Genomic DNA, 14,085 nt, shown 5'->3' on the forward strand with positions numbered 1-14,085 from the left:
ACAGAACGTTTTCTAACATTTTCACGTCATCCCTTCACATTCACATCCCCTACCTTAATAGTAGGGGGGGCTCTTACTGCCACACTTGTATCAGTGAGTCATGTACTTAACAGATTCTGCTGAAATTTCTCCAAGTGTTCCTGAGGTATGCCTCAATGTTAGATCCTTTTCATTCCCACCCCTAGGAATGTAGACGGTTCTTACCCCCACAGCGCTTCTGTCCAGATGGCAGGTTATATGCGAAATCGATCGAATGATTTAGGAAAAGATGACATACATCCTTACACACATACATACATACATAGATACATTTTTGTAATACGTGAAATGAATGGTATGATTTTATGACATCGTTGGCTGGGAGACACCATCTGGGGTAGTGCGAGCGCCTAGTGGAACCCTTTTTTTGACGCCATTTCGGCGATTTGCATGTCGGTTATGTAATTGGTGATGTGACGGGTACGAGTGCAGATATTTTTATATGTTGGATCTTAATATGTACAGACATGAGTGCGCTGGCTGTTTTCTCTCTGCGATGAAGGGCTTTCCTGCAAACACGACACATAATTTAGTACCTGATGTTTTCTGCACGGTCGTAACTGCAGCACTAAGTGGAATATCACTCTCAATACAGACTAATTATTTCGCTTCTACTCGTCCACTCTTCAACACTTGATCCACAGCCCAGGGGTAAATGAGCATTAATGGCATGGTCTTACCACATGTGCGTGCTGGTACTGTTGTTGTTGCGGTCTTCAGTCCTGAGACTGGTTTGATGCAGCTCTCCATGCTACTCTATCCTGTGCAAGCTTCTTCATCTCCCAGTACTTACTGCAGCCTACATCCTTCTGAATCTACTTAGTGTATTCATCTCTTGGTCTCCCTCTACGATTTTTACCCTCCACGCTGCCCTCCAGTACTAAATTGGTGATCCCTTGATGCCTCAGAACATGTCCTACCAACCGATCCCTTGTTCTAGTCAAATTGTGCCACAAACTTCTCTTATCCCCAATTCTATTCAATACCTCCTCATTAGATATGTGATCTACCCATCTAATCTTCAGTATTCTCCTGTAGCACCACATTTCGAAAGCTTCTATTCTCTTCTTGTCTAAACTATTTATCGTCCATATTTCACTTCATACATATCTTCCATGTTACTCTGCATACAAATACTTTCAGAAACGACTTCCTGACACTTAAATCAATACTCGATGTTAACAAAGGTCTCTTCTTCAGCAACGCTTTCCTTGAAACTGCCAGTCTACATTTTATATCCTCTCTACTTCGACCATCATCAGTTATTTTGCTCCCCAAATAGGAAAACTCCTTTACTACTTTAAGTGTCTCATTTCCTAATCTAATTCCTTCAGCATCACCCGACTTAATTCGACTACATTCCATTATCCTCGTTTTGCTTTTGTTGATGTTCATCTCATACCGTCCTTTCAAGACAATGTCCATTCCGTTCAACTGCTCTTCCAAGTCCTTTGCTGTCTCTGACAGAATTACAATGTCATCGGCGAACCTCAAAGTTTTTATTTCTTCTCCATGGATTTTAATACCTACTCCGAACTTTTCTTTTGTTTCCTTCACTGCTTGTAATAGCTGTAATTATTTGTCCGCAAATGACTTAAACACTAATGTAATGTTGCTCAGTACAACGTCAGCACTTGCCAGTATAAATATCTGCTACATCCTGTGTATAAGGAGTTCATTTTCTGCTTTTGAAATGATTGGGTAGTCTGTTATTCCACTGCAGAGCGTGATTCCTTCCAGACTGCAAGTGCGTCACGGGTGTTCCCTATACGGAACACTTGAAATGAGATCTCAACCTCTGGCATTTTCAAAGAAGCACGTGCGACGCAATATGTGCGGGACAGTCTAGGGAACAGTGTCGATGTCGTGGCAGACTGTGAAGCTACCAACGGCAGATGTGGCTGGCATCAGGACAGAGACAGACATGTGCTTCCTCGATGTACCATCCACAATAGACACACCACGCAGTTAGTACCTGCTTGAAAAGATCTTTATTACAAATATGTGATGTCCAGATTAACAAACACTCTAATTACAAAACAATGTCAAAAAAACTGAATGTCAGAACTCTTACAGAGTTTGTTTACGATAGGAAGTTTTCTCTGTTGGACGCCACAGGCGGTAGTGATACTACTGTGCGTGGCTAGGAGCGCCCACCAGCACCGGGGAGAGGAGAGCTGCTACTGGTGGCTCACCTGCTGCGACAGCTTCGTCATGTCGATGGGCTTGATCCTCCTGAGGGCGGACAGCCGCTCGAGGCGCTCTCGCGCCTGCTGCTCCACCGCGATGACGAACGCGTCCTGGACATTGCTGTTCTGCGCCAGGTCCAGCGCTGCAACACACAAGGTACGGGGACACCGTCAGTGCACTGCAGCCGGCAGCCGGCGCACGAGCGATGGCCGCAGAGGCAAGAGTCAGAGCGACAGTCGTGGTACGCGCATGCGCGTGCTTTCCGCTCGGACAAAGCGTATACCCTGCCAACTGTCTCTCGCTTGAAACTTCCTGGCAGATTAAAACTGTGTGCCGGACCGAGACTCGAACTCGGGACCTTTGCCTTTCGCAGGCAAGTGCTCTACCAACTGAGCTACCCAAGCACGACTCACGCCCCGTCCTCACAGCTTCACTTCTGCCAGTACCTCGTCTCCTACCTTCCAAACTTTACAAAAAAGGGCTCTGAGCACTATGGGACTTAACATCTATGGTCATCAGTCCCCTATAACTTAGAACTACTTAAACCTAACTAACCTAAGGACAGCACACAACAGCCAGTCAACACGAGGCAGAGAAAATCCCTGACCCCGCCGGGAATCGAACCCGGGAACCCGGGCGAGGGGAAGCGAGAACGCTACCGCACGACCACGAGCTGCGGACCCAAACTTTACAGAAGCTCTCCGGCGAACCTAGCAGAACTAGCTCTCTCCTACCTTCCGAGTTCGAGTCTCAGTCCGGCGCACAGTTTTAATCTGCCAGGAAGTTTCGTATCAGCGCACACTCCGCTGCAGAGTGAAAATCTCATTCAAGAATGATGGTATTTGTTTGCACAGCAGGACCCCTTCGGTTGTCGTCCGCAGCACCTTTACGGCACAGTGCTACGTCGACGATATTCTGCCCCCTTTTTGTTGCCCTTCGCGGCAAGCCATCCTGGGTTTACATTTCAGCAAGATAATGGCCGCCAGCTCACGGCTTACCTTGGCCAGCGAGGTCTCGGGATCTCTCCCCAACTGAGAACGTTTGGAGCATTATGGGGAGGACTCTGCAACCAGCTCGGCATCTGACGATCTGACGCCCCAGTTGGACAGAAATTGACACGGTATCCCTCAGGAGGACATCTATCAACGCTGTCAGTCAATGTTGAGCCACACAAGTGTTTGAAAAAGGGCGACAGTTGGACCAATTGACTATTCACTTGCTCAATTTCTGTAGCTCGTTCTTCTAAATAGATCACGCAATTTTCCTCAAATTGTACTAATGTGTTCGTCTGAACATTGCATCTACCGATTTCCGCCCCATTCGAATAATTCCTTCGTTATGCATCTTTTTTTTTCTTAGAGTGTACATCGAACTTTTTGGGCCTCGTTATCAGGTACTAATTTTGAAGCTCACTCTTTTCTCTTTGTTTGGTTTCGAACAAATGTTTCGAAAAACGGTTCTGCCTTGAGGAACTTCATGGTAGAGCACTTCCCCGCGAAAGGCAAAGGGCCCGAGTTCGAGTCTCGCTCGGGCACACAGTTTTAATCTGCCAGGAAGTTTCGTATCAGCGCACACTCCGCTGCAGCGTGAAAATCTCATTCTGGAAACATCCCCCAGGCTGTGGCTAAGCCATGTCTCCGCAATATCCTTTCTTTCAGGAGTGCTAGTTCTGCAAGGTTCGCAGGAGAGCTTCTGTAAAGTTGGGAAGGTAGGAGACGAGGTACTGGCAGAAATGAAGCTGTGAGGACGGGGCGTGAGTCGTGCTTGGGTAGCTCAGATGGTACACCACTTGCCCGCGAAAGGCAAAGGTCCCGAGCTTGAGTCTCGGTCCGGCACACAGTTTTAATCTGCCAGGAAGTTTCATATCGGCGAACACGCCGCTGCAGAGTGAAAAACTCATTCAGTCTCTCGCTTGCTTGCTTATGCAGAATTTGTCATTTTCCTCCACAATCAGCCAAGACAACTCGCACCAAATGGAACAGACATTCGCTAAACAACTCGCTACGGTCACGTTTAATGGTCACATTAGCGACGACATTTGCAGCAGAGCGCACGGAGCTACTGAACGCTCATTGGCTGTCGGAGAATGCGTGACGTAGGTGCGCAGAGCAAGAATAAACTCGACCGCCATCGTTGGTGACTCCAACTACAACACGAGCCTCTGCGGCGACCTGCGTGTGTACAGGCTTACACAGAAAAACGGAAAGTGCAGTACACGTCACACGGTATGTCACCGCCGTAGGCACCATCTCCATCACCCTGGCCTAGGAAAACTGTTGTGCCACAAAAAAAAAGCTTTGCTTCTGTCTTGTCACGGCATATCCCAGAACCGTTCTGCTGTTGGTATATGGTTTAACACCTTGGGAATTCTTGGGCCATGTTATCCAGGGCCAAATCTCCGAGGTCATGCACATAAAATAACAACATAAAAGTAATAACAGATTATACACTACTGGCCATTATAATTGCTGCACCACGAAGATGACGTGCTACAGACGCCAAATTTAACCGACAGCAAGAAGATGCTGTGATATGCAAATGATTAGCTTTTCAGAGCATTCACACAAGGCTGGCGCAGGTGGCGACACCTGCAACGTGCTGACATGAGGAAAGTTTCCAACCGATTTCTCATACACAAACAGCAGTTGGCCGGCGTTGCCTGGTGAAACGTTGTTGTGATTCCTCGTGTAAGGAGGAGACATCCGTACCATCACGTTTCCGACTTTGATAAAGGTCGGATTGTAGCCTATCTCGATTGCGGTTTATCGTATCGCGACATTGCTGCTCGAGATCCAATTACTGTTTGCAAAATATGGAATAGGTGCGTTCAGGAGGGTAATATGCAACGCCGTGCTGGGTCCCAACGGCCTCGTATCACTAGCAGTCGAGATGACAGGCATCTTATCCGCATTGCTGTAACGGATCGTGCAGCCACGTCTCGATCCCGGAGCCAACGGATGGGGACGTTTGCAAGACAAGAACCATCTGCACGAACAGTTAGACGACGCTTGCAGCAGCATGGACCATCAGCTAGGAGACCGTGGCTGCGGTTACCCTTGACGCTGCATCACAGACAGGAGCGTCTGCGATGGTGTACTCAAGGACGAACCTGCGTGCACAAATGGCAAAACGTCCGTTTTTCGTATGAATCCAGGTTCTGCTTACAGCATCACGATGGTCGCACCCATGTTTGGCGACATCGCGGAGTACACACATTGGAAGCGTATATTTGTCATCGACATAGTGACGTATCACCTGGCGTGATGGTATGGGGTGCCTTTGGTTACACGTCTCGGTCACCTCTTGTTCGCAGTGGCGGCACTTTGAACAGCGCACGTTACATTTCAGATGTGTTACGATCCGTGGCTCTACCCTACATTCGATCCCAGCGAAAGCCTACATTTCAGCAGGATAATACACGATTGGATGTTGCAGGTCCTGGATACATAAAATGTTCGACTGCTGCCCTGGCCAGGACATTCTCCAGATCTCTCACCGATTGAAAACGTCTGGTCAATGGTGGCCGAGCAACTGGCTCGCCACAATACGCCAGTCACTACTCTTGATGAACTGTGGTATAGTGTTGAAGCTGCATGGGCAGCTGTACCTGTACACGCCATCCAAGCTCTGTTTGCCTCAATGCCCAGGCGTATCAAGGCATTTATTACGGCCAGAGGTGGTTGTTCTGGGTACTGATTTCTCAGGATCTATGCACTCAAATTGCGTGAAAATGTAATCACATGTCAGTTCTAGTATAATATATTTGTCCAACGAATACCCGTTTATCATCTACATTTGTTCTTGGTGTAGGAATTTTAATGGCCGATAGTGTATAAAATGTTTATGAACCCAAAGAAAAGAAAAGCCATAACATCATGTAAATGCAATCAATAATATACGAGCGTTGCAACTTTAATAGTGGCAACTATTTATTTATAGCTCGTACAAAATAGATACGTGTTTCAAAGTTGTACTGACGTTCAGAGTAGTCACCAGCATTGTGTACAACCCGTCGCCAACGAGGTGCAAGTCGTAGGATACTCATAGCAGTGCCAGTTGTGTTGACAGTTCGAGCAGCGCGGTCTGTTGCCCGACGAATTTGTAGCAGTTCTGAAGCGAATGCCGTGAAGTGTTTCCTTCAGTTTAGAAATCGAGTTGAGCTCACGAGGGCTTAAGTCAGAGGAGAGCAGTAGGTGGTATAGCACTTAACAGCCCCATCAGTCAAACAAATCAGTAACAGCTTGCACTGTACGTGCTTGAGCATTGTATTGTCCTGCAAAATGATGGCCAGGTCCTGCAGAAAGTGTCATCTAAGCTGGTCGTAGGCTGTGTTCCAAAAATGAACAGCATAGAGGCAGAAGTGGTGACACTTTCTGCAGGACCTGACCATCACTTTGCAGGACAATGCTCTCCTCTGACTTAAGCCCTCGTGAGCTCAACTCGATTTCTAAACTGAAGGAAACACTTCACGGCATTCGCTTCAGAACTGCTACAAATTCGTCGGGCAATAGACCACGCCGCTCGAACTGTCAACACAACTGGCACTGCTAAGAGTATTCTACGACTTGCACGTCGTTGGCGACGGGTTGTACACAATGCTGGTGACTACTCTGAACGTCAGTAAAACTTTGAAACACGTATTTATTTTGTACGAGCTATAAATAAATAGTTGCCACTATTAAAGTTCCAACCCTCGTAACATAGGAATCAACTTAAATTTTAAAGAAAATCCTCGACAGAATAGAAGAAGTGACCCATGAGGAAACTCTTCAGTTTAGATTTGAAAGCGCGTGGATTACTGCTGTTGTCGTTGTTGTGGTCTTCAGTCCTGAGACTGGTTTGATGCAGCTCTCCATGCTACTCTATCCTGTGCAAGCTTCTTCATCTCCCAGTACCTACTGCAACCTACATCCTTCTGAATCTGCTTAGTGTATTCATCTCTTGGTCTCCCTCTACGATTTTTACCCTCCACGGTGCCCTCCAATGCTAAATTTGTGATCCCTCGATGCCTCAAAACATGTCCTACCAACCGATCCCTTCTTCTAGTCAAGTTGTGCCACAAACTTCTCTTCTCCCCAATCCTATTCAATACCTCCTCATTAGTTACGTGATCTACCCACCTTATCTTCAGCATTCTTCTGTAGCACCACATTTCGAAAGCTTCTATTCTCTTCTTGTCCAAACTAGTTATCGTCCATGTTTCACTTCCATACATGGCTACACTCCATACAAATACTTCCAGAAACGACTTCCTGACACTTAAATCTATACTCGATGTTAACAAATTTCTCTTCTTCAGAAACGCTTTCCTTGCCATTGCCAGTCTACATTTTATATCCTCTCTACTTTGACCATCATCGGTTATTTTGCTCCCTAAATAGCAAAACTCCTTTACTACTTTAAGTGTCTCATTTCCTAATCTAATTCCCTCAGCATCACCCGACTTAATTTGACTACATTCCATTATCCTCGTTTTGCTTTTGTTGATGTTCATCTTATATCCTCCTTTCAAGACACTGTCCATTCCGTTCAACTGCTCTTCCAAGTCCTCTGCTGTCTCTGACAGAATTACAATGTCATCGGCGAACCTCAAAGTTTGTATTTCTTCTCCATGAATTTTAATACCTACTCCGAACTTTTCTTTTGTTTCCTTTACTGCTTGCTCAATATACAGATTGAATAACATCGGGGAAAGGCTACAACCCTGTCTCACTCCTTTCCGAACCACTGCTTCCCTTTCATGCCCCTCGACTCTTATAACTGCCATCTGGTTTCTGTACAAATTGTAAATAGCCTTTCGCTCCCTGTATTTTACCCCTGCCACCTTCAGAATTTGAAAGAGAGTATTCCAGTTAACATTGTCAAAAGCTTTATCTAAGTCTACTGCTAATATTCTTGAATTCTTGTGGGATCCAGCAGTAAGCTGCTCGCCTTTCTACACAAGAATCAAGTAAGTGCGATCTAAATGCAGATTGAATTTCTCCCAATTACCAAGTGAGTCAAAGGTGATAATTCTTGGGAATAAACTGATATTGTTAACAAGAAACAACAGTTGAGTATATATATACATATATATACATACATACACACACACACACACACACACACACACACACACACACACACACACACACACACATATATATATATATATATATATATATATCGCCTGGCTTCAGAGCCAAAAATATCCTTTGAGAATGGCGAGAGTTACACCAAAATATAATACCATACGACATAAGCGAATGAAAATAACCAAAGTAGACTACTTTTCGTGTCAAACTATCCCTTACTTCAGATATCGTCAGAATAGCAAAACTGGCAGCATTAAGTCTTTGAACAGGATCCTCAATGTCGGCTTTTCACTACAATTTAGTATCTATTTGAACACTAAGAAATATGAACTGTTCAGCTTCTCTAATCATATGCCCATTCTGTGGAATTCAAAAGTCCAGTTTTGTTGCATTGTGTGCCAGAAACCGTGAAAACTGAGTCTTACTGTGATTTAGCGTTAGTTTATTTTCTGCAAGCCATGAACATGTCTTGAACTGCACTCTTTGAAACAGTGCCAACGTTGAGCACAACATCCTTTACTACCAAGCTAGTGTCATCAGCAAACAGAAATATTTTAGAATTACCTGTCATACTAGAGGACGTATCATTTATATAAATAAGGTATAAAAGTGGCCCCAACACTGATACCTGGGGCACCCCTCATTTGACCCCATATCTCAGCAATTCTCATCATCCTTTAGTCTTAGTCCTAGGAAGACTGTTACGGTCCGAAAATATACTTTTCCCTCCATCTCTTTGTTGGACGTCCAAGAGCTCTTCATCAAGTGGGTACGTAGTTTGGGACTGTTTTTCGGATTGTTGTACTAGGTATCCGAGTGAAATGTTCTAGTCAATTTTCTTTTTACTGTTCGCTCCCTGCTAGCTCGAGCTAGGTATACACGTGAGAGCTTTTCTCTTTTGGAGTGATTATGCCAGTATATGTGTCGTGTAAACAGCACCGAGAATAACCTCGCCGGCAGTGTGGCAAGATGTCAGACAGTCGCGCTCTGCGAGTCCAGTCGTTTCGAGTAGATGGCAGCCTCCATCTCGCCGTAGCTTTCAGACGAGAAAAACTATGACGGCTGGAGAGAACTCGGTCGTACCGCGACCCAGATTCGTGCCGTGTTTTCAGAGTTCGTACGGTACCATATCTTGGTAATATGGTTCGCCGCAAATCAGAAGCACTTACGAAGCCACGTGTTTGCAGTTATAATTTGTGGGCGTGCCACGTTTCTGACCGCAGAAATCGCCCTTTTACCTCCTATACGAACAGCACGAGCGATAAGCCTGTTTCGGAAGTTCCAGACTTAAACAATGCAACGCATTATAGAACACATAAAAGCACACACACACATATTATATATAATTAACAAAAGACAAAAAATGATTGCTAGCAAATACACTCGATCTCTCGTTAATGCGAAAATATAAACGAAACACTAGAGCATGATCCACTGCGCCATACTGACGGTGCAATAAGTTGGTATCTAAGGATGTACTTTCATTGTCATGGATACGCACTGCGATGTCAATGTCACTGATGACTCACTGACACTCTCTCTGACACTTATAGAAAGTTCTCGAAAGTAACTATCAGACGGTAGGTATCAGTCAACATTCGCATCTAGTGAAAACATTTCTGTGAAGGTGCCAAACTGTCCCAGAGCAAAAAACTCGCACTTGTATCCCAGCCCTTATAGTGACTTTGCTTCTGTCTGGGTATTCCTATCCTGATCTCCAACGTTGTCGACCACGAGAGTGGCCTGTTTGTTCGACCAGTCTCTGCACAAAACAGAAAGGGTATACAAGTTACTGCATTCGGTTGCCTGGATCAGCACAGTGCACTACAGTCAACCCATAACTATAGTCGAACAAACCACTGTACTTCCCTTAGAGACAACAGTATGTTTCGCTGCCGGCAGTTGGGAACATCCAGCATGCACCGCGGCTAATTTCACAGTGATAAGAGGCGGACAGAAGAGACTTTTGACACCATGCCAGTGGAGGCATTATGCGTGGTAATCGGGAGATACCTGACAGACATCACTATTAAATCTCGCAAGGCAACATATTGGTTGAAAACAGATAGACCAGACACAATGACAGACCTCTTAGGGGAGGAAAAAGAGACCTCGGGAGACCTCGGAACCTGTGGAGTTATTTCTTGGAAAAGGGAGTCAGGCAACTGCGTAAAGACTCATAGTGTGTATGCATTCTTGACCAACATCGTCGAGCGATTGAGAATGAAACATACCAATCATAGGTTCGCTTCTGAACCGGCCATGGGCCACACCGCACGCATCTGCTGCGTGTAGACATGAGTGAGGGGAGGGACCCCGGAACACGTCTCTCTGTACCGTGACGGCTGCCACGTCTACAGGACCACACCTTGTAGAACGACCTCAACGACTACACACACAGAATGCCTACAGGGAGTTCGGGAATTCCCGTTACAAACTTCTAGGAATTGTAGAGGAGAGTGAGTACATAATATTTTGAATAGGAACTCATGTCCGAAAGTGTCGTTCAATGACACTACAGAGCGTCGAAGTTACAGTCGCCGGTGCCTGTAAATGTATGTATGTACAGCGTGATTCCGTGAATGCTAGAAATTTTTAGGATGAAGCAGAAAGACGAATCTATCGATCTGACATCTCTGACAATGAAATACGTGTACTCGTACTGTTGCTGGTAAGATTGTAGGGTAGGCAACTATCACAGGTGATAGTATGTCCCAAAAGGAGGAAAAAAAGTCCAGTAAATATGGGTTGTAGAATGCATACCTGAGGAGCTACGACCACTTGTTCATCTTCACTGCTGTGAAAAACATCTCCATCTATTGAGCACAGCTATTAAGGTATGCATTTTACAGCCCATATTTACTGCACTTTTTTCTCGTTTCTGTCCATACTAACGCACCTGAAAGTTGCCTACCCTACAGTCTTGGTAACAAAATTACCACTGTCAGAGGTATCAGAACGGTTTCGGCGTATAACTTTCGACTTATTCATTTCCAAAACAGCGATCCTTATCTCAAACTGGCGCGTATCCTTCTCCATCATCCTAGACAATCTGTATCGTTATCATTCATCACGGAATGACCCTGTATGTACATATATTTACAGAAGCTGGCTCTCATATAGCTTTGGATGAAGTTTATGGACACGGGTTTCTATCCAAAATATTATGTACTCACTCAACTCTACAAGCCCTAGAAATTTGTAACGGGAATTTCCGAAAACCGTGTAGAACGCTGCATAAAGGGTATAGGAACCATCGAGCGCAGGCGACAAATGGTTCCACGGACAATGTTAGCGAGACTCATGACAGTTGTTTAATGGGGCGTCAAGAGAACAAATGTACACCAGACAATAATGTTAGATTGTAAGACAAATGTAGTAACAAGAGGAAAATACACGTTGATCTGTGGAGTAATGTAACCTACGTGTACGACAAAACCATCTGAGGCCGAGACTGGTGAGGTCTTCGCCTTCGGATGAATAGTACAAGCAGGTCGGGTGGAGCTACTTGGGAGCAAGAGGCTCCACGTCTTTCTGGGGTACTCCATCCTGGACAGCGCTGGCTGCGGCCTCTTATAATTCTTCCTATTTTCTTGTCTTCGTCAAAGATAAATTGTTAATTTTAAAAATCTCCATCTCGTACAAAAATGGTTCAAATGGCTCTGATCACTATGGAACTTAACATCTGAGATCATCAGTCCCGTAGACAACTTAAACCTAACTAACCTAAGGACATTCACACACATCCATGCCCAAGGCAGGATTCGAAGCTGCGACCGTAGCAGCAGCGCGGTTCCGGACTGAAGCGCCTAGAACCGCTCGGCCACAGCGGCCCGCTCTCCATTTCGAAATTAGCTTACAAATATTTAAAACTGTAGCATTGTTGGAATTTGTTAATATAACAGTAAATCAGACGAGCTATATGTTATGTATACGTACAACATAATATTCGGAATACTCGACCTTTCTTAGTAACTAGATCGTAGGTCATTCGCAAGTTAAATAAAAAATTAAAAAATGTAAGTAAACAATACGCCAAGGACAGCGCCTAGTAAAGTAGTGCAGCCATAAAACCAACTCTCGAGGACAGCATGGATTTGCTTTCTTGTAACACGGATTACGGTTCGCTGTGAAGTGATGATCACTCTCTCGGATGTTGCGGTGACAGGAACAAGCGGCATCGCAGGTTGCCATTTGGTGGTGACGCACAATGTTTGGGGGGGGGGGGGGGGGCAGAGTGCCCTGTACGTCTCCCCGTGGGACCGGCGAACACGTGCAGACGTGAACATCGCACTCAGCGACACGTGTCGGAGAGCGGCAGCCGTAAAGGGCAGAGGTGGCAAAGCTTGCTGGTCCGGCGACTGGCGCACACTGCGGCACAACCAAGCGGGTTCCGACACAGGTAGACAGCGGAGCCAGCCAGCGGAGCAACCGCCCGCCACGTGTTGTGTTGACAGAACACAGGAACATGGTTACTTAGTGACATGTTCCACACATCATTCGGATAATTCTTTTTTAACGAAGTAATGTGGAACGAATCAATTTAATGGGAACTACACGCGATTGATAGCCCTGGGAGAGCCAGCACTGACAAAACTCTGCCATCTGGTGAGCAACATGTATGAGACAGGTGAAATACCTTCAGACTTCAAGAAGAACATACACTACTGGCCATTAAAATTGCTACACCAAGAAGAAATGCAGATAATAAGCGGCTATTCATTAGACAAATATATTATACTAGAACTGACATGTGATTACATTATCACGCAATTTGGGTGTATATATCCTGAGAAATCAGTACCCAGAACAACCACCTCTGGCCGTAATAAAGGCCTTGATACGCCTGGGCATTGAGTCAAACAGGGTGGTGGTGGTGGTTAGTGTTTAACGTCCCGTCGACAACGAGGTCATTAGAGACGGAGCGCAAGCTCGGGTTAGGGAAGGAGTGGGAAGGAAATCGGCCGTGCCCTGTCAAAGGAACCATCCCGGCATTTGCCTGAAACGATTTAGGGAAATCACGGAAAACCTAAATCAGGATGGCCGGAGACGGGATTGAACCGTCGTCCTCCCGAATGCGAGTCCAGTGTGCTAACCACTGCGCCACCTCGCTCGGTAGTCAAACAGGGCTTGGATGGTGTGTACAGGTACAGCTGCCCATGCAGCTTCAACACGATACCACAGTTCACCAAGAGTAGTGACTGAAGTATTGTCACAAGCCAGTTGCTCGGCCACCATTGACCAGACGTTTTCAATTGGTCAGAGATCTGGAAAATGTGCTGACCAGAGCAGCAGTCGAACATTTTCTGTATCCAGAAAGGCCCGTACAGGACCTGCAACATGCGGTCGTGCATTATCCTGCTGAAAGGTAGGGTTTCGCAGGGATCTAATGAAGGGTAGAGCCACGCATCGTAACACATCTGAAATGTAACGTCCACTGTTCAAAGTGCCGTCAATGTGAACAAGAGGTGACCGAGACGTGTAACCAATGGCACCCCATACCATCACGCCGGGTGTTATGGCAGTATGGCGATGACGAATACACGCTTCCAATGTGCGTTCACCGCGATGTCGCCAAACACGGATGCGACCATCACGATGCTGTAAACAGACCCTGGATTCATCCGAAAAAATGACGTTTTGCCATTCGTGTACCCAGATCCGTCGTTGAGTACACCATCGCAGGCGCTCCTGTCTGTGATGCAGCGTCAAGGGTAACCGCAGCCATGGTCTCCGAGCCGATAGTCCGTGTTGCTGCGAACGTCGTCGAACTGTTCGTGCA

General features: G+C 45.9%; 1 protein-coding gene across 1 annotated transcript in view; it reads right to left on the reverse strand.

The window, feature by feature from the left end:
- Positions 1–2,011: 2,011 nt before the first annotated feature.
- LOC124550710 overlaps positions 2,012–14,085 on the reverse strand; it is a 67,544-nt gene continuing 55,470 nt past the window's right edge. The window contains exon 3 of the mRNA XM_047125432.1: positions 2,012–2,371. Coding sequence (XP_046981388.1) covers positions 2,220–2,371 — 152 coding nt within the window. The 3' untranslated portion in view covers positions 2,012–2,219. The remainder of the gene's footprint in view (positions 2,372–14,085) is intronic.

Source organism: Schistocerca americana, chromosome 9, assembly GCF_021461395.2.
Source record: "Schistocerca americana isolate TAMUIC-IGC-003095 chromosome 9, iqSchAmer2.1, whole genome shotgun sequence".
NCBI classification, from domain to species: Eukaryota; Metazoa; Arthropoda; class Insecta; order Orthoptera; family Acrididae; genus Schistocerca; species Schistocerca americana.